The 21,587-nt window shown below is 40.0% G+C and overlaps 1 protein-coding gene across 5 annotated transcripts in view; it reads right to left on the reverse strand.

Annotated features, from left to right (window-relative positions):
- Positions 1 to 21,587, reverse strand: part of enox2 (ecto-NOX disulfide-thiol exchanger 2) — a 385,733-nt gene that overhangs the window by 228,584 nt on the left and 135,562 nt on the right. For all 5 annotated transcript variants that reach the window (XR_006252544.1, XM_043257503.1, XM_043257500.1 and 2 more), the window contains 3 exons: positions 11,185 to 11,391; positions 8,185 to 8,418; positions 6,697 to 6,909 (listed from right to left, as the gene is read on the reverse strand). Coding sequence is in view for 4 of the 5 variants with exons in the window: in XM_043257503.1 (XP_043113438.1) it covers positions 6,697 to 6,909; positions 8,185 to 8,418; positions 11,185 to 11,391 (654 nt within the window). In the remaining variant the exon portion in view is untranslated. The remainder of the gene's footprint in view (positions 1 to 6,696; positions 6,910 to 8,184; positions 8,419 to 11,184; positions 11,392 to 21,587) is intronic.

Here is a 21,587-nt window from a genome sequence, read left to right on the forward strand (position 1 = left end):
ATCACATTTCTGTCTCTTCTGAAAAAAAAAAAAAAATTAAAATCATGTTAAAGGGAGAGTTCACCCGAAAATGAATACTCTGTCATCATTTACTCACCCTCGGTATGACTTACTTTCTTCTGTAGAGCACAAAATATATTGTGAAGAACATTGGGGTCTAAGCAACATGATTTTCCTTCTCTAAAACTTTAATTCTCTACAACTCGTTTGGAACAAAATGGAAAGGAGTAAATGATGACAATTTTCATTTTGGGATTGACTATTCCTTTAACTTCTGTGGAAGCTATGAATTGTTGTAGCATGTAGCAAAACAGCAGCTGGAACATTCTGCTTAACATCTCATTTTGTGGCGTATGGAAGAAAGAAAACCTTTGGAATTCAAATGACATGTGGGTGAGTCAATAATGGCAGATTTGTAGACTCTCTTGGGAAGATTAAACAGCAGAATAATGAATTCCCTAGCGTTACCTGAAATCAACTGTTCCTTCTCATGTTTCTTCTTTCTCAATTACCACAACACACCTCTCACCTTTATCGACTCTGCGGGCCGGATAGTCAAAGCATCTCCTGTATTTTAAGAGTACATCAAGTGGAAGCCTAATGAGATGAATGTTTCATCTATGACAGGCTTGGCTCATTACTTCGGTGTGTATAGATTAGGGAGGACGTCTCACTTATGTAAACTCATTAAAGCAAACCTTCCAAAAATAGTCATCCGTTCAGAATTAAGAGACGTGGCAGTCAATCAACCGTTTTTGGGGGCGTGAGTGCTTTGGATGTTGGAGATACATGGCAGTAATTTCCTGTGAGAATGTACGACAGGAGGAAGGCGCAGGACGAAAGGGGAACAGCTGCTGAGAATCACAGCTGCTAATAGAATGTGCTGCTCTGACATCTCTGACATAAACTCTGCTCCCAAAACTAGCAATCTGCCAACCTAGACAGTGTTTTGAGGTAACATCGGTGCGCTAATGACATGAAAGCGGAACCGAAAAAGTAGGCGGCATAATTATGCTCATTCCTGTGGCCTAAACGTAAGGCAGCACCACACGTATCCTTTGTAGAGAAAGGATGCTGAATGATAAGACAAAACATATATTATTTCTTCAAAATTTTGACATTTTTCTTGAGCAGCAAATCAGCATATTAGAATATTTTCTGTCGGATCATTTGACACTGAAAACTAAAGCAACGATGCTGAAAATTCTGCTTTGATCAAAGGAATAAATTATCTTTTAAAATATATCAGCTATTTTAAATAACATTTCACAATATTATTGTTCTTATTGTATTTCAATTCCATAAATGCATTTAGGATAAGAGATTTCTTTTGAAAACATGCTATGATTGGAGTGCTTTAGCATCTAATTTGTTATTGTGATGCATCTATTTAGTGGTCTATTACAATGTATTGCTCTTAACCTAACAAAATACTAATGTGAACTTCAAGACTATTTAATTTGTTTTTAGTAAAGTCTTTAAGTTACGGTCATGACTAGATCATTTGAGACTATCATATCATATTTCAGAGAGATTCTGCATTTGCAATGCATCATGGGCCAAAAAAAGTGTCTGGTAAATGACATCAAAGCATCCATCAGCCTAAGTGATGTAACTGCAAGACTGACAGGCAAAAACATACGGTGCCTGCCGCTTGATGGATGCATGACATCATTACTGATGGTATAAAGTGCCCTATGCAGATTCTCTCTCAGTGAGAAGGGGTTAATAAACCCTGGGGAGTCAGGAAGGCTGCCAAACACATCTGTCTGCAGCAACGGCATGCTCAAGAGTGAGAGAGGCCCGATCGATAGTGACTTCAGCATCCTTTAATTTGATGGAAGAGATCAATGGCAGAGCCAGGAGGGAGAGCATGTGCCCGAGTGTATGCACCGCTGAGATTGTGTACGTGTGTGTAAGTGTGCAGTGTTAGCGTCTGATGTACCGTGCCAAGTGTCACTCGTTTGAGTTTGGCATGCTCACTATTCACAAATGAACATTCTGCAGCAATAGTCAAACTTGTGTCTGATTTAGGCCAAAACAACAGCCTCGAGCCGCGCGAGCTCGATTTCATGCATCATTATGAATTGTGTCTGACTGCATTCACAAGTTTATAATGCAACGCAGGTGCGTGTTGCTTCTCCACGCTGCCTCAAGGCCAGCCCTCGTTATGGGCCTCTCTACAGTCAGGTTTTAACCGTCATGGCAAGGCAGCAGTCTGAAAGCAGTTTTGCTCAGCATGTTGATTTAATGGCACAGACGTTTGAAGATAACTCGATCACCCCCCAGAGCACTGGGCTATGTCACTGTAATGTGCATTTACATTTATGCTTTTATCTAAAGTGACTTATGTTGTTTTCATGGCACACATTTCCGTTTTTTGAGTTCAAGCATTCCCTGGAACAAAAGAACTCATGGTCCCAACATTACTAGCAGCTTTCTCTGCGGCTTAGCCATGACATACTGTACTCGCAATGCACCGCTCTAGCCTCTGTCAGTATCTGAATTATTGCTGCAATATCAGTGATGAGGCTAATTATTATTATTATTCAGCATCAGTTGATACTGCCTATCTGTATATTTACTCCTGCCTATCCAAAGAGAATTTCTGATTATTAAGATAGTATAACGACAGAATGCAAAAAAAGTTTTTGGGCTTTTCTGCTCGAATATGTATCCGTGAAACAAAGTGATAATTCAGTGAATTTATTTGTATAAACTACACTACAGTTTTATAATATCAATCATTATGTAAAAATATTAAGCTGTCGTCTCCCATGTGTTGGTGTAATAACATGAGAGCGGTTTCCGTGAAGTTGTTTACAGAAACATTAACACTTTTACTACAAAACATCCATTAGATGGGGCAAGCGCAGATTTGGCTGGTGACAGCACCCGTCTGCCGCCTCAGCCGGAATCCAGCGTCTTAAGCTGAAATAGTCTTACCCAGAATTCCCCTGTCACCGCGTCCCACCTGCCACTGCGACAACCTGCTGCTCGATCCCCCCGCAGGGCTGCAACCCCAGCAAGCCTGCAATTCATTCTTTATTTTGCTGCGTGTTCTGTCTGTGCTCAGATAAGACAGATGCTCGACTGTCACAACGCTTTCTCTCCTCTGCGTGAGCGACTGTTCCGCCGCACGTGTTTGCCATCACCACAGACCAGACATTACTAGAGTGCCAGATACTTGGTTTGTATCAAAGGTTGCTGTCTGCTGCTTGCAGATAAAAGGCTGGACGCTGCTAAATGCCAGGGGAAGCTACTAGAAGGTGCTTCTAAGGTGACGTGACCTTTCTGACGAAACATCTGTAGCAAGTTTTCCTGATAGAAGATAACTCTGACTGACAGCTCGAGCGGGCTTGGTGGCAAATCAGTGCTGTCACCATTTCCTAAACCCATTAGAATAACCTGACAGGCTTCAGAAGGAAATGCATATAAGAGAGAACACAAACAAGAAAACAAACAGAAAAGACATATTCTGGCAGATGAAGTCTGTATCTCTGGGAAGGTGATGCTTTGTCTCTTCAAAACAATAAAACACCCTTGGATTTCCACCTGTCACTAAAGAAGAGAGGTATTGGTGAATATGTTTATGTCTGCTTGTGTTTGTGAAACTTCATCTCTATATGACATCGGGATGGATGCGACTACAGTGTACGGTATAACACGCTGACAGACAGTGGTGTATGGCTGTGAAACTTACCATGACATTCAAATTAGATCAAGTTACTGTATGACATCAATCAAGTCATGCCAATGAACCAGGAATTCCAATCGTATCGATAATAACAGCAGGAAAGTCAGTATAGGAGGAGGAAAACTTTATAGAAAGCCTGTATAGTGATGCAGTATAATTCATAATGCCTTTTAATGCACGTTCTTTCAAATACTTTAACCACAGATATAACACTTTCAAGAGTATGAAGCATTAGCAAAAGTATGATAATATATGAATACCTTGCAAGAAAGGACTCAAATTAGGTTTTCTACCGAATAACATTACTTAAAGTTTGACTGATTATTCAACAAACACGAAGATGAAGGATATTTCTGGCAAGTCTGCAAAGCCTATATGACTAAGACTATGACTAAGTGTGGTGTGAACTTTAACATTTGTTTATTCTCCGCCATTTCTTTCTAAAAACATTTGGAACATAGCCACCTGCAGATTTTTGTGCAGCGTAGAAGTCATGTTTTTTCTTCTTCTTTTTTTTTTTTTTATTGTTCACTACTTTTATCTTTTTTATAGCACAGACATAAAACATAATGAATAATTCAATGAATTATTCATGATATATTTCTTTAAAAAGGAACTATAAATGGAATATTGTTACATTTCCAAACAGGTTTTTGTGGTTCGCCCATACCTATATCCAGTTTTAGACAATTTTGTCATTTCCAAAGATACACTACCGTTCAAAAGAGAAATAATTAACTTCCGCCTACCAAAGCTGCATTTATTTAATCAAAAACACAGTAAACATTTTATTTAAAAATGGTAAAAATATATATATATTGTAAAATGTAATTTATTTCTGTGATCAACGCTGAATTTTCAGCTTCATTACTCCAGTCTCCCGGCGTCTTCCTCCTCGTGCATTAAAAGGAACTGTGCGTTATACATAATGCATCATACAGGTTTCACACAAAGGGTTAAGGAATAGTTAAAAGCCTATGCATGTGTGTTACTGAGCGGCATGTCATCAGAAGTGCATCTGATTCCCTACCAGTTTAAGTCAAGGTTAGGTGAGCAATCAGTCGAGCTAGACATGACATTCTAGTGTTTGGGGTTACTTACTTTTAACCTATGAGGGGTCATCAGGTGTGCTGTCCAGAGAATAAGCAGCTAAACCAAATCACAGACTGGGGGTCTTGCTGGTGTAGACATGCCCGACAGGTTACAGATGACAGGTCTGGAGCTGTGCGCTAATGTGCTTCACATACTCTACCTTCTTCTGCATTCAGCTCAAAGTGGAAGAAGCCTCTGGAGAACTTACCTTTGGTCCGCACTGATTTCAGATCAAAGCGTGTACACTATAAAACCAGGTCGGGGAAAAGCTGCAGTGTAACTGACGGCAGAGTGCAAACTGCTTTTGAGGTCAAAAGTTGGGCAGATTTTCTTAGAGACGGTACAACAACCTCCGCCGTTGCATTCAGAAGTGTAGCTTTCTAATGAATACCTCCTGCTGGTACTTCAGTAAATACACGCCACGCTGGTACATTTAATTAAACTTTCACCAACAAATGCATGTGAATGATATTCAAATACACTAACTTTTGTCCTTTTTGAAAACCTCTAATTTTCAAGGCAAGATTTTCTCTGCCTTGACCTTTCAATAGGTCCGTATTCATTTTTGTTTCGTTTCTTTTATAGTTGCATTTTAATGAAACACTCTTTCTATATGCCCCCTATATACTTGAATCAAACGCACACTGCCATGCATCAAGGAAACTATACGTGTGAGTGTGTGAGTGGTAGTTCCATTTCTCTGGGCATTGGATCAATCAGGTACAAAGCACTGCTGCGTTGGGCGTACTATCACGACGGCAGAAAGTGAAGTGTAATCATGCGGTAGCTGACAGCACCCATTTACCCAATGCTTCCTTTTGTGTCTGATAGTATAGATGAAGCTGCGGTGATGTCACAGAACAGGCACTTCTGGGCTCTTCAGACAACAAGCTTTCAGTCCTGGTGCTGCGTTTTAATGCCAGGTTAAAATATCTTAAATGTAATAATGCTCGCTAAGTGTAATGAAAGTTATTATAAAGTTAGACCTATGGTTTATAATGAAGAAATGTACACTACTATTAAAAAATGTTAAATGTTTTGGGCCAGAAATCGTCAAGAAGGCATTAAACATTTATAATGTCACAAAAGATTCTCATCAAATAAAAGCTTTTCTACTCAATTGTTGGTTTAAAATATTGCTAATAATCAGTAATGCTTCTTGAGCAGTAATTTTGCATATTAGAATGATTTCTGGAGGATTATGCGAAGGCTGGAGTAATGATGCTGAAAATTCAGCTTCAATGAAACGACACAAAATACAGTTTTGTTTGCAAATAAATGCAACATTGAGACTTCCCTCAAAAACATTTAAAAACTCTTACCGTCTCCAAACATTTATCACGCATTCTCATACATAGAGCAAGTTCTAAATGTGAATTGTGTCATATAAAAGTACAATGAACACAAACACGTGTGAAATCTGGCCTAAAACCTCAGTATTAGTCAGCGCTCTTATATTTGCTCTGAACGGTGATATCAGTGAAATCATTTTAGGGTTTGCGCAATGCCTCAGAGAAATGCAAATCTACTGCCACCAGCTGCGATTGGGTCAATTGGGTCTTATTACATCAGAGCCGTGATTTGTGAGCTATCATAATTCATGTAAAATCCACCTCCAATAATGATGGAAATCAGCAGAAGGCCAAAAATCCAATATTTTCAATCAACGTTTCAATCCCTCAAACAGCATTTTTAGTCATTTCCTGTTCAGTCTGAAAATCATTTATGCAGAGTGCCTAAAGAACCCAAAGCGACGTTTTTTTTGGTTGTAAACAGTAAATTTATCATCGGCAATTTAACATCTCTCCAAGCCTAGTGAGCTGAAAATGCAGACGATGCCCAAAAATGCTGTCTGGGTAAGCTTACTATGTTTTGAAACGGAAGCAACAGCTGTAAGAAACACTCACATTGTACTAAAATCCCAGCAAGGGCGTTTTTGAACTTCTCCTTGGCCTCCTCCATCTCCTTCTCATGGGCGGCCTTCTCGTTCATCAGCCGGCGAATGTGGCTGTTGGAGGACTGGATCATTGAATAGAAGTTGTTGGCGTTTCTGCGGTTTACCTCCCCTCGTTCCACCCAGGTCAGCAGGACACGCACTGCCTCGGCAAATTTAGAGTCGTCTGAGTGGAGAAAGGAAAAACGGTGGGGGAGAAACAGATGGTGGGATGAGAGCTGAGTACAATGTTGGAGAGGAACACTTCTCATCTGGGACCTTCTAGTGTCAAAACTTATTAGCAGGACTTGTTTATTGGGCCAAAAACGACAGCGAATGCATACTAGCGAAGTAGAGGACATTTTGGAGAGGACAAGAGAACAGGAACAAACAACAACAGCATGCAACCTTGTCAATCATAGCTCATGGATATCACTAATTGCTTTTTTTTTCAAAGGGGTAATATTACTTAAAATGATTCAGTTGTTTGTGAAGTCCTAAGACACGCAGGTGTTTGTGTGTGGAAAACAGTCGAGCCGATTGCTCGAAAACTACAAAGCTTTGGCTTGTGACTTTGGGCTGGGAATGAGATGAGAAACAGAAAACCGAAAATCACTGTAATGAATGCCACAGGGAGTCTATTCCAGAAATCAATTTTTTTTACGTTGTTGTGTTTGTTTAAAATCCACAAAAAAACCCCAAAATCAACTAAAAGAACAGTTTGGCAGGGATTTGCTGAGCTGTTTGGCTTTAACTGCACAACAGATGAAGGACTGTTGCAAAGGTATTACTGACTGTACATCGAAGATGACTGGAGTTTTAAAAGCAAAATAAAATAAAGACAAACATACTTGTTTTGTATTCTTGTCACAGTAATCCTGTAAAGCACACAAACACGTGTCTGACTGAGAAAGCTTTCATTTATTTTTAGAAGTCCTAACTACGGACAATCAAAAGATGCTGTCAAATCATTTAAATGATTAATCCATCAACCCCTTTAAGACTGCATCAGTGTGTCATTAATATGAAATCCCTCTCCATCAATAAACTGATTTAGCTGCTCATTCATCTGATTCAGACTCAATAAGTCATAACTAACAGATTCAAAAATAACTGTCAAATTTGCCCAATATTAATTATACAGACAAATCTAGCAGATATAAGGATGCTGTTGAGACATTTCCTCAGCAAACAGCATGCGATATCTTCATCTGTTACCTGTAAACACTGCAAACTAAACCACTACACATGGCCAATTTCAACCGATTTCAACTCGAAAGTTTCTATGCAATAGACTTTCTCTCTCAGAGATTTGAGATGTAGTCGTTAAACAGATGGATTCTATTAAACCGCATGGAACGTCAAACTCAGACAAATAGCTGTCAGATGCATCCAGCCAACAAGATATAACAGACGTGTGAGTGACAAAAACAACAGAGGAATAACGCGTCACGTGTCCCACCTTTGAGCTTTTCTCCTAACTGGCTGCACTCGTGCTCGGAGAAATGAACGATGGGGGGCGGCGAGGGGGGCCGCAGGCGGTCCTCTTCTATCCTCCGCCGGTGTCTCTCTTCCCGTGCCAGCATCCGCTGTCTGCACTCCCACTCGTACAGGTCATCTCGAGCCTGAGCGAAATCTACATGCAGCCGGCCTGTGTCCTTCTTATCTGTGCTCGATCCCAGCCTGATCCTATAACCTACAGGACAGGGAAATGGAAATGGAAAAGGACAATGGCATAGGAAAAGGGATGGAAAAGCAACAGAAAGTAAGGTAAGAAAAAGAAAGTGGAAATGGAAGAGGAAGCAGAGTAAAGCAATAAAGGAAATGGGAGGAGAGGAGAGGAAAGGAAAGGAAAGGAAAAAAAATAGGACAACAGGAAATAAGAAAAAAATTGAAATAAAATAAGATGAGAATGGAAATGGAATAAAGAACGGAATAGGAAGAAAGGAAAAGGGGAGGAAATTACAGAAAAAACAAAAACACAGGAAGAGGAAATGGCACAAAGGAAATGGGAAAGGTGAAAAAGAGGGAAGTGGATTAAAGGAATGGACAAGAAAAGAGAGAAAGAAGAAAAAAATCGGAAGGTGAGTACAGAAAAAACAATGAAAGACAGAAAATAAAGAGAAAATCAGGTGAAAATGAAAGGAAGAGGAAGAGGAAAGGTGAGCCGATCAAAGGAAAAAAAAGGAAAGAGAAATGGGAAATAAGATAAAGAATAAAAAAGGAGTGAAGAAGAGGACAAGAAGGGACATAGATTGACAGAAAAGGAAAAAGTTAAGGAAACAAGAAAAGAAAGAGGAAGAGCAAGGGAAAGGGAAAAAAGTAAAAAAAAAAGAAAAAAAGATGGAAATAAAAGCGGAGTAAAAGACGGAAACAGGAAAAGGGAAAAAGAAAAGAACAGGAAATTGAAAAAATGAAAGGGAAAGGAAGGGAAGAAGAAAAATTAAGTACAGAAAAAGTAGAGAGCAAGGAAAGAAAATGAGAGCAGCAGGAAAAAAAAAACATTTAGCTTTAACAAATCAGAAAAATGCCACGAGAAAAAACAACATATTACCACTGATTCATGAAGTGACCCGTGACAAAGAGACACCCACAAACTCTCCAACATGTGCTTGCTGACAGACCAAGGCCAAACCACGCATGTTTATTTCATTTGTGCAAAATGCATATGGCCTCAAAAGTTAGGAAACTGAAACCAAAAGCCGAGCGGCACAGACAAGCCGTGATGTATGAGAATAATCGGGCTTGTGATAGGGCTGAAAAAAGAAAGTGATTTTGTATTAAGGTTTATATATTTCAACATAAAAAAGAAAATTGCTCGGAAAAGCATCTTGACAAATGGCCAAGCGGTTCGTGAAAGAGGCTCCGGTGAGTTATGAGTCATGTGACGCTGCGAGTACGTTACAGAGAGGCTGAAGTGTTTTTAAGGAGAATGTATATTCACACGCGGCCGTGTCAACAGAAACGAGAGAAAGAGCTTCACGCTGTGCTTCCGCCCCTCTATCACTGCTTTACAGCCCCGAGACGCTGTTAAATATTTTACGCAATGTGTTCACGTTAGAAATGAGCACCATTATTTATGGAAAGGCCTGCAGAGCTCCGTCACGAGGCCACATAATATATGAGGCTGCGCTCCAATCTCGCCCCTCTCCACTGAGAGAGCGACACTCAGAGAAGAATAAATAATGGAAAGGGTATTATTGGAGAGACCGGCACTTTAAGTTTGGACATCCTAATATTTGCATACAAAGACTGATTTAAGATGTGACTGGATAGAGAAGCAGCTCATGTGGCCGGTGATTGATATGCAGCGTGCAAGGGCAGAAATTTATTGCTAGGTGTCGGCGCATGTCTTCTCGTTGACCTCTTCTGTCAGGGACTCTCGACAGCCAGCGTCTGCAGAGTGATGTGCGCAAGCCCCGCCCTGCTAATTAATTCTGCATCAATCCATCAAGTCGAGAGGGAACTTGTGGACACGCGGGCCTCATTTCCGAGCGATAAAAGGTTAAGTGAAATTATTCTAAATCGCATGGGGTGGCACATAAGTGCTAGGAATGATGTAGTGCTCTTATTTGTGTTCTTGCTTACGACATTGGGAGATATTAAGAGTGTAATCTACTATGTACAAGATAGCCGCTGTTAATGTCAATTAAAATATATCTATCGTATATGCAAATTAAAATAAAAACATAAAAATATATATTAGTCGTATATATTTAGCCCATTAGCTTTTTAACGAATTTTAACATGCCTGGGGAATGATATGGTTTGGCGTAGTTATTAAAAGGCAAAGACTGCAGTGCAATTATTTAGTATGTAATCTGCACTGTGATATTTTCACTTGCACTACACTTGATAATCATCGCTTTTATGTGCATATGAAAATGCAATATGCAGCAAACACTGTTCGTATTTTGTTATGAGAACAGATTATAAAGAACAAGCAAGCAAAAATATTAGTACTGCTATTGCACTATAATATTTGTATTATTATGAAATATTAATATTAATGAATACTTTACAGTTCAATAGTATTTTAGTTATGTTTCCATTGATTTGTACATTTGTTCTAAACATACAAACAGCAACACCAAAAAAAAAAAAAAATTATTGTAATAAATTGCAATTGTTATGTTCCCTAATTTGATCGACCTGGATTTTTTAACAAAATAACGCAAATACAGTTCCGTGGGCAATAAAGATATTTATGGCTGCTAAATTCTCTCAAGTCATTGTCCATTAGCAGGTGTGGCAAAATGCGAGTTACACAACCTGCATGTTTGTGTGTACATAATAAAGATTTTAAATATGACATATTATTTACATAAGTTCATGTTTATATTATAAATCACTCCTATATATTTCACACGATTTTCATTTCCATAGGCGTGTCCATATTTGAATAAAAGCATCGTGATTCAGAGCAACCGCTGGTGTGACAGGAATCCTCTCCATGACGTACCTGACAGGAAGAGGGCCTTGTCCACCGTGTGCTCCTCAGCGAAGCGGATGTGACAGAAGTTCTTCTTGCTCTTGCGGATGGCGATGATGCTCCCGCACTGTTCAAACACCTCCACGATGAGCTGCTCTGTGGCGTTCTCTGGCAAACCGCCCACAAACACTGTCTTACATCCGGGCGGTCTCTCTCTGGTGGCAGGAGGAGGCAGGTCTTTGAAGACAAGCACAAAAGAATATTTAACTGCCAGAATTTTTGACATTTTCTTTTTATCTAGTTATTGATTGCCATTTTCGTACCAAATTAAGTCCACAGCTCATTATTGACTCGTACGCCACATATGAAAAAGACATGTTTATGACCTTGACATTAAAATTATTTATTGCCAATTCCAATCTAAAAGCCTAGGGTTCATCTGAAAGGTCATTAAAAAAGTTAACGCGCCAAATCCCATCGATCAGACTGGCATATTTTGGCCTTTTCCGCTTTTATTTGGTAGTCTTGGCACAGACAGGACTCAAACTCAACATGTCACTGGATCTTTCTCTCGACCGGTTTAATTTGCAGAACACGGCACCAGAACCTCCAGGTTCACAAAGCTAATCTCTTCTTGATAAACCAATTCAACCATGAATAAGATGCATTGAGAAAACCAGGCTGAGAAGGAATAATCAATGAAACTCTGCACTTGTTACATGACTGGATTACAAGTGCAAAGCTCGCCATGTTCTGCTGTTAGCTGATTCTTCAGCGATGCTGTGCAGACCAACGGGTGATAATCCGTGCTTTCCATCAGGAATGAAGAGACTGTCTTAACGAGCTATGGGAATGCAGATGAAGGAAGCACCTGCTAGGACTGATGGGGGGTCCAAACGGAGTCGGACGCAAAGCAGTTCAGGCATGTTTGGCTGCAAGCCAGTCACTATAAATAAGTGAGTGTCTTTGGACCTCACAGCTGCCCCCTAACACTCTCCATCCATCATCACCAACATTACACTAACTCCTGTTTATTGTGCCGCCTCATGATGAGCTTTATATTTATGTCAGCGGAAAGAATAGAATAGTTCTCGGACTATGGGGAACAACATGTGTACAGCTTCAATACAACTTTAGTTACTCTAAAAACGGAATTAATTAGCTCGTTCCGTTTAGTTTGCCCAACCTTAACGTAATGTTATTAACTGCTCTGTTATTATTAAATCAATTCCTTGCAACTCGGTGTGATCGTCATTTGAAGAGGCACAAACTGTTACAGTAATTAGATTACTGTACAAATGACTTTTTCTAAAAAATATTTGTTTACATGTAACTAATTGCTTTCTAAATCTTATATCAACCTCAAAAAAATGAATGAAACAATGATAGACAGTTCTTTTAATTCTCTAATTCTGGCCGGACTTTAGATTAGGGCCCATTCTCATTATTAGCTAACAATTAGCTATGACTTTTGCCTCAATATACCCTTAGTAAAGTAGTTTTAGAATCGGTAAGGGTTAAGGATTTAGAATAAGGTCTTGCAGAATAACACATTAATATGTTCTTTAAGTGATAATAAGCAGCTAATATTCCAGTAATGTTCATGCTAATAACCAACAAGTTATTACAAAGGAATGAGTATAATCGTTTACTTTACTTGTTCAAGGGAAAAACGTACTACCTAGTAACTAATTTCACCCAACATTGAAAACAAAACTGTATGAGCATGCATATGGACAAAAATAGATCAGATGTCAGTTACAGGCGTTGAAACCAAGCATGAAATGACTTGTCTGTCTGATCATCACTGAATTCTGAATGGGATTTTGTTTATTTGCTTGCCTTATTTTAGCACATGATTTATTGAGGGAATTATGTAAATTAGGTCCTGCTGAAAATATGACAACAAAATCAGTGCAGATTCACACCTCGACTGGATCTGGAAAACTGAAATTCATGATTTGATTCACTCTACTGAGCCTCACGAATCGACTCTTTACAAAACCCAAAACAATTTTTTATGGTTGCCATGATCACTAGAAAACATACATAAACATCCATTTAAAAATAAAATCCAGTTTGTTTTAAGAGCGTCACGTCTTTTCTTTGAAAGCACAGTGTCAGTGTTTCAGACAAGGTATGTCACCGTTCATTTTATAAGGAGCCTCATTTGCATAGAAAGGATTTGCCCAGAAAGGAATGACATGAATTTGAAATATGCATGGAACAGCACTGTACCACGTACAGCACCTGCTTATGTTGGGCTGTGAGTTTTTGTTCATAAACGTGGCCATATTTACCTTTCTACAGCGAAATTCTGCAGGTAAAACGCCATTGGGTCACCTGCGAATCTTCGTCAACGTGACCTCACTTTAAGCTGAAATACAGGGTTGCCAGGCCTGCATAACAAAACCACCCCAATTGGTACAGTACTCAAAACTAGCCATTTGGTTGCTAGGGGGTCAAAACCTCCTTCCATAAAAGTGGCCAAATTCTGCTGGAAAAAAATGGACTGCTTTAACATCACATACTGCAGTGATAAAGCGGTTTATTGACTTCACCTCTCATCGTCTAGAAGAGAACATGGTTATGTCGTCTACTTTCTTATGCATGTCTTTATGCACTATTATTGATCAAGAGCTTTGATTATCCAGCCTGTAAACAGGCTTATTTAAGAAAAAAATGCATCCAGTACACACAAAATACCCATAACGTGCAGGACCCTAATCTAAGAGCTGAATACCAATGTCAAAGTTTATTTTTTCTCATTATGAGCATAGAACGAGAGACTCGAGGCTGCTGGTTTAAGAACAATCGCTGAGAATCTCAAAGGGACAAGTAGTTGTTTTCATCTTCCATCACATCTTACGCTGAGCTCCATTAAACACCGGTTGCTGGCCCAGGTGAGCAAATGTTTACTTTGTCAAACGCACATGAAACATTTTAGTTTGACATCAGCGGTCCCTTGTTGAAAAGTTGAAACTTTGAGCAAGCAATAAAAACACAGAGTAGATGTTTGCTTTAGGAGGAACAGAGGAGCTCCACAAGAAAGAGTTTGATACCTCTGAACTTCTCTAAATCAAATACACCCACTTTGTGTTTTCATACTCACACTGTGGGGAGAAAGCAAAGCAAAGTGTATAATTTCATGAGTTCCACCATGCAGCCGGTGGCTGATTTGTTTCCATTGTCACCCTAGACGGCGATACGAAATTACACACAACACTGCATCAGATCTGAGATGTCTGAGATAGCTTTAGAGAGTTTCTCCAGTAACTACGACGTCTCAAAGTGGAAACGGCACAGCGATGAAATCAAAGCCTATTATTTCACAAACCAATGCTCTTCCCACAGCTCCGTGGCTAAATATCCTGTGCCGTCAAAGGCGCTTCTTTGAAGAGTGAGTTAAGATGACACAGGAGGGTCTGGGACATAAATTCAGGAGGGCACTGTGTACCTCCAGCACTGCGAGCACTCGACCGAGAGACACTCGTCAACAAGCTTAACGCTAATCAGCTGAAATGAAGACAGCCGCAGGTGTATCGTCGTCTCGCACACACACACACTCAAGTACACATCAACGATGGAGATGACAACCGCTGATAGGAACGTGGGATGCGGGAACATATATGGAACGAGTGAGGCAGAAGAGCTGATGAAAATGCCCAGTTCTGCCACCCTCACTGAAGACAGGCGCCTCAGCCGCGCCACACAGATGCACAGCGCTGATCTGAACCAGCATGTTGCTCTGTGAAGCCCCGGACCTTCAGCAGACTCGACTGCACGGGAAGCCCGACTCGGATCTGTTCTTGTGACGAGGTAAAGGAAGTCGTCCTGAGCGTTTTGTTTGCTCGAGTGGGGTGTCAGGAGTGAGAGTGCAGATAAGACGAACTGACTTCTCAAAAGCCAGTCTTCACTCAGCTTGACAGCCGTCTACCTGCTGCGTATTGTCCCTCTTGAAAGAGGAGAGCAGGACAGTGTCTCTGTAGGAAGCCTGCGGCGATCACAAGCACCTTAAACAGGCTTTTCTCAACAGGAGAGCTATACATGATTACTGTGTTTTTCTTCACTTTTTCTTTCTCTTTCTTCCTTTCTTTCTATTTATTTGTATTCATTGCAACACTCTGAACACAGATATAAATTCTGCAGTGGTTGCACTGCGGATCTTGTTTGCACAATGGCCGTGTCTGATCACCTGCTGAGCTACGTTCCAGCACTTTCAAGCAATTATACCGAACCTAAACATCATCACAAGGCTCGCGTCTGTGGACATAACAGACCACAACAAGAGCAGAATATGGCTGTCAGTCCTGTACTGGAGTCTTTAACATGATTACATTCTCTCTCTCTCTCTCTCTCTCTCTCTCTCACACACACACACACACACACACACACACTATAAAATGTATTCAAAATAGTATTCTATTCTATACACTAAAGTATTATACAAATTAGGGATGTCAATGATTAATTAACGCTCGATTAATAGACGATAACAGATGCAATCGATAAAAGCTATCGTTGGTCGATTAAGAGGTTTCATTTAGGGGTGTGTGTGGTTTATGGGCAAAATGCATTCAAACGGCTGTGAGTGACGGTGAAGGGGCTGGATCTTACTCGAAAATAATTTACTAATGTACAAACTACGCTTCTAATATGATCCAATTCCCCCACAGTAAGACATGCAAAAACGGTGATTACCAATTAAACAATGAAATAAACCTCTGAATCTAGAGGGTGAGAGGATTTGGGAAAATAAATAAATAATATGTGCTTAAATTTGCATGAATTCAAAAGCAACGGTCACGATATAACATTTGCCTGCCAATTAATTATTTCTCTTTTTAACAAAGCTTTGTACCTCACTTGTGTCATAATTCTCACATTAAAATGTTTCAGAGGGGTAACGGTGTGTTTTGGTTTTGGAAGCGATCGCTGACCGCACGTCACAGCCCCGTACTTGTGTTTGAGATTTTGAATCCTGACAATGTAAATAGCAAACATTGCTACGCTGTTTTAAAAATGACGAGTACCACAAAACCCTTTAAAGAGGTGCGTTCAGCGGTCTGTTCTGTGGGATCTCAAACGGCACAAAGTGTAATGATCCTGCATGAAACTACAGTGCGCTCTCTTCATTTCATCAAATGACTGTCATCACATCTAGGCCTAGTCTTTTATTTAGACTAAAAACCCATCCATGTGAGGAAGCTGGCATTTGGCGAGTCATGCCGGTGACTATATGCCTAGCAATAGATGTATTTTGCAGAATTAGGGCTGACGATTAATCGATTAATTGATCATTAATTTAAACAATGATCGATTGTGGAAATGATCAAAAACTGACAAACCTAATACAAATACAATTTTAATTGCTTAATAAAACCCCCCCTGCAAATATTGGTATGCTAAACTGGTATAATATTGTACTTAATGTGCTTTAATTGAGCAGAAGTAGTGCTGAAATTCAGTTAAAGATATACTACATATAGTACACAGTGTATACTACTGTACAGTATTGTGCTAAAGATTGTGCAAAAGTAGAACTATTTCAAGTATACTTATCTGACTTATCAGGACGTCTTAAGTGATATTTCAATAAAATATGGTAATGGATTTGAAGTATTTAGTATGAAATAAATGGATTTTAAGAAAATAATACATATATATATATTTTTAACTAGGACATTGAGAACTTAAATACCTAAAATGCCCAGAAATGAGTAGAGATTTTGAATCTTCTAATGACTCTTGACTCTTCAAGGTATGACTACAACGTTCAATGAGAAGCATGTACTGCCCATAAAATGCTCTCTTGGTCTATATACTGTACATTCAACATTAATAACATTTTTAAAAAATAAGCCATTTTAATAAATAACCAATATAACTGACATCTGTCCTGGCTATCTCAGAAAGTGCAACCGTTCCTATTAATTAAATAAACAAATACACAGTATAAACTAAAGCTAACATTCAAAAATGAGAAACTGAAAATATCAAAATGCAAGTAAATGCAAAATATTATTTCATAAATAAATAATTTCTAACGAATAAAAGCAGCTATAACCCATAGCCAGGAGTTTTTTTATGCAGCAGAGTGTATAAGTGAGGTTAAAGGCCTCTGCAGGCACAGGCGGGTGTAGCGGAGCGAAGTGTGGGTGATATGTGTCATGAGTGGGCTGAAGTGAGGAAACAGTCCAGACTGGCAGTGCCCTCGGCAAACCGAGTCTTCCAGAAGCAGAAACACAGTGACACTGCCCTCTCAGCTCTTGGAAGAAGAGAGCTGTGCCTGATATAAAGGTCAGTCTCGGGCACAGAGCCAGCGCAGGCCGGAGGTTTAGGAGTCAGTGAGAGGCAGCATATTGCAGGCTGACCTGACGGAGAAGGTGCATCCACAACTGGCCACTGAATCTCTGCTATCCTTTCATGCTGTATGTGGGTCTCCAGGCTCTGCAGAGAAAACTGATGATATTTGCCATGCTTGGTCTCTCTCTCTCTCCAAGAACTCAATGTCCTTCAGAGAGCCAGGCCTTTCAAATGACAGTGAGTGAAAGGCGGTCGATGGCCATTTATTAAGCACAGTGGACTAGAATGAGGTGGCGGTGGTGATGCGGAGAAGGAGTTGGGTCAAGCTGGGACTGTGCTGAGCTGCAGAATAAGACTGATGGGTCGGGAAGGTGTGAAGCTGTGCTGGAGCGGCGGGATAGAGGAGATACAGCCAGTTCACCGGAGCCGGAGATCCTGTTCCATTATCAGCCACCATCAATAACACATTTTAGCCCGGCTCAAACTGTGCGATTTTAGCCATGATTTGGCCGTCGGAGACAAATTTAGAAAATCCTAAAAGATTCCTATAATCCTAGGATAAAATCTGTAGTCTTTGATAGTTGTCAGAAGATTTAGTCCTAAAAATGCACATAGTCCTGAAGTGTAACATCTTCTACAACAGACATCGTTTCTTCCCACAAGGCATCAGACTCCTCAATAAATCACACCTGAATGGACTTTGTCTTTCATATGCATTCTCTGCACTTCGTATTCATTGTTGTCTTGTATTTTGTGTTCTTGCACTGATTTTGTCCTTGCTGTTTGCACTAGTCTGCACGATTTGCACTTTATGTGGCTAAGATACTGTTTTTTTGTATTGTGTTGTGACTTGTAGCACCAGGTCCTGGAGAAACGTCTCATTTCACTATGTACTGCACAGCTATAAAAAGCCACTTGACTTGAGACATCAAACTTTCTTTGTATTTTAAGACATGCCATGCTCAGAATTAATACAAGAGATTTCTTTGTGTACCATAAACTACTACGCTTTTGTCCTACGAGAAAATCATCTGATACGTGGCCTTTGTGAGTGCGTGGTGCTTCTTATAATATTCCTCTTAAACACACTGGTTTTGCCACCGTTCATATACTTTTCTTGATAACCAACATTTCAGCTCGGCTTGTAATGCAGCTCGCGTTCACTTAATAACGTGTGGGTCGATGTAAAACTCGCAGATTTCTTTGCCCGCACCTTTTTTAACACGTCTTGACTTTCGTACGGTCTGACATTAATAACAACTGAGATCCCGCAGTGTGACACGATCATCATGTTCATACAGTCTGACAAGTACAATCCTAAGGGACTTTTAGAAAAAAATTGCAGTGTGAGCCCGGCTTTAGTTTGCTCACCTGCTCAAATAATAATCTGTTTGTTATTATGCATTGTAATTATAGAGGTAGACCGTCGTTAACCAACAGCAGCTTTTAAATTTGGGTGGAGAGCGAAGCATTTGAATTGTGTGCAGAACACATGAATCAATCCTGCTATCCCGCATTTGAGAATGTGCTTGAGCTTATAATGAATAGATGATATCGTTTGCTGGTGTGGACACAAATATAGTTATTGTTATCTTTATAGTTATTGTGCATGGTGTGAACCGGCCTTGAGTTACAGAATGCAGTTGTCACTCCCGTAAATAAGCAAACTGTTTGTGAACGTAACTATACTAACTTTTGTTAGCATCAAACTATGGTTTCATTTGTTTGATATTTTGTTGTCTACTGCAGTGACATTCACATGTTTGATATTTTAAGTGTGACTTGAGCATCCAAGCACATTTTTAGGGGCAATGAATATTACAAGTCACACAGCGTGCGACCATGACAGAAACACAAAGCAAAAATCAGCATAATTGCAAGAGGAGCTGCCTGCATCCTTATTAAAAAGTCAGGCGAGGAAAGATTTAAGCTTGGCTCTGCGCTGATCCACTGAGACTCCACCGGTTGAACAAAACGCGGAGGTTTCAAATATCCCCATCGGTCAGATCTAATAAATAACAAGAGGTGAAGCTGACAGCAATAAGCCTGTGTGTTTTTAATACAGCGCCAATCAAAGCCAACGCCGCTGCCCTTTAAAAAGCACTGATGAACGACATACGTTATGAAACGCTGATATCTGCCATCATATTTTGCCTTGAAGGGCACGAGAGCAGACAGGGAGAAAAGGGTGGATGACTTTGGCGAAGATGGAGCGCACGAGCAATGGAAACGAGTTAGGCTTAAAGAGAACAAGGCAAAGAGATTCCTGCAACAACTAAGAGAGCAGCCGATGTAGAGAGATCGGAGTTTGTAAAATTTCATGTTAAATGGCATGAGCCGTCGCGGGCCCTTGGGAAAAGGACTTAGGTAATTTTTTCTGGCAACTGAGGTGAGAATAACCATGAATGATTGCTCCGCATTACTGTACGGCGCAGTCGGGAGAGCACAGCTGTCACCAGCTATTAAATCCACTTCTGCACGGACTGGTGAGGAAAAAAGGAGACTCGTTACAATGCCAGATATGCGCATGATAGCCTGTTCTGTCTGAACGAGATGAGAGGAGACGCTCGTGTTTACGGATATGCTCTAATCTCATCAGACAGCGTTTGCCGCGTTCATCGCGATGGCCGTCTCTTTCAAGTTTCTCATCATTAAAAACTACAATCCCAGAATCTGATGCCCCAGAATCACGAGGGCCTTTGTTCTGCATCCCTCTTCCTGTCTTTCTCCGGCACGATCTTGGCATAATTACCCGTGCGCCGGCTTGATCACCGAGCCCAGGAGAGAAGGCAGGAGCGACCAGGTTTCATTCATTTCTAATCTACAGCTGAAAGACGGGGAGGGAATACGAGCCGGGCTTTTCGTGTTATTGTGCTGCGATCCTAGGATCAATATACAGCGAGCTGCTTCTGTTGTCAATTGAAGAATCGATCCCGGTGAATGATGACAAGGCCGCGTTGCCAAAGAAAATCAGATTCCTTTACAGACGATCAAACATTCTTTCAAAACATTTTTCCAGCGTGAGAAAAAGCTTTAAAAATAAAACTGAACTGAGGCTTCACAACATTCTCCAGTTTAGCAGAATTATTACTGATGTCAAACTACACAACATGATGTAGGGCTAATATAATAGAACTCATTTTGTTATTGATTTAAAGTTTTATTGTATTTTCTCTGTAATTTTAGTTTGTTTTTGGTACTTATTACTGGAACTCATATTACTGCCAAACTGAAATTCAGAATTTAACTTAAGGGATACTGAAATATTCGATTAATTAATTCAACTAGTGTTTGAATTGACCAAATGTGACTACCAGTTTCATTCTGCTATATATTTTTATAGCATATGATGTTTGCAATATTTTCAATGGTTGTATATACAAATGATAGAAACTTCCAGATAATACATACAATATTTTTGCACAGGATTTTTATATAAACAAATAATTTAATGAATTCATTTATAAATATATGATTTTTTTATATGATTTTTCTCCATGAATCTATACTATTTTAATCATTGTATTTTGGGTTCCAACCGTTGTTTTGGAGACCCCGTCATAAGTGGCGGATTATTATTAATATTCCACATGGGAAGCTTGACTCGATTCTGGCTCTAACACGTTGCTAACAGCACAATATTATATTAAGCATGAAAACCACAGCACATTAGGCCAAATATTATCTGTGCTTATTGCAGTACATTCTAGGGTTTCCTTTACCACAACCGCAAAGGAAACGAGTGACGCTCCCTGAGAATTAAGAGACAGGACGCGTCTTAAAACATTTGACGTTTACTTGGTTTTGTAGTCTCTATATGCCATCCAAGTCTTCTAAAAGATACTTTAACTGGTTGTTTTGGCTGAAAAGAACCCGTTTCTCTTGAGGCCAGGTGAGGATTGTTTTGTTGGCTTATGAACGCTCTTCTCGTACGTCTTGGTTTGGCATCAATCATCGTCACCATCGTTTGTTTGCGTATTAGCGCGCGCGGAGCAGGCGTGTCGGTCCGTCAGTCTCTCTCAGGAAGGTGGGTCAGGACACTTTGCGGGGGAGGCTGACCGTAGCGTTATGAGAGCGCCTAGCCTGTGATTACAGATGTGCACTGGGAGCGTGATCGGCAGGCAGAA

The sequence above is a fragment of the Puntigrus tetrazona genome, chromosome 14, assembly GCF_018831695.1.
Source record: "Puntigrus tetrazona isolate hp1 chromosome 14, ASM1883169v1, whole genome shotgun sequence".
Taxonomy (NCBI): Eukaryota; Metazoa; Chordata; class Actinopteri; order Cypriniformes; family Cyprinidae; genus Puntigrus; species Puntigrus tetrazona.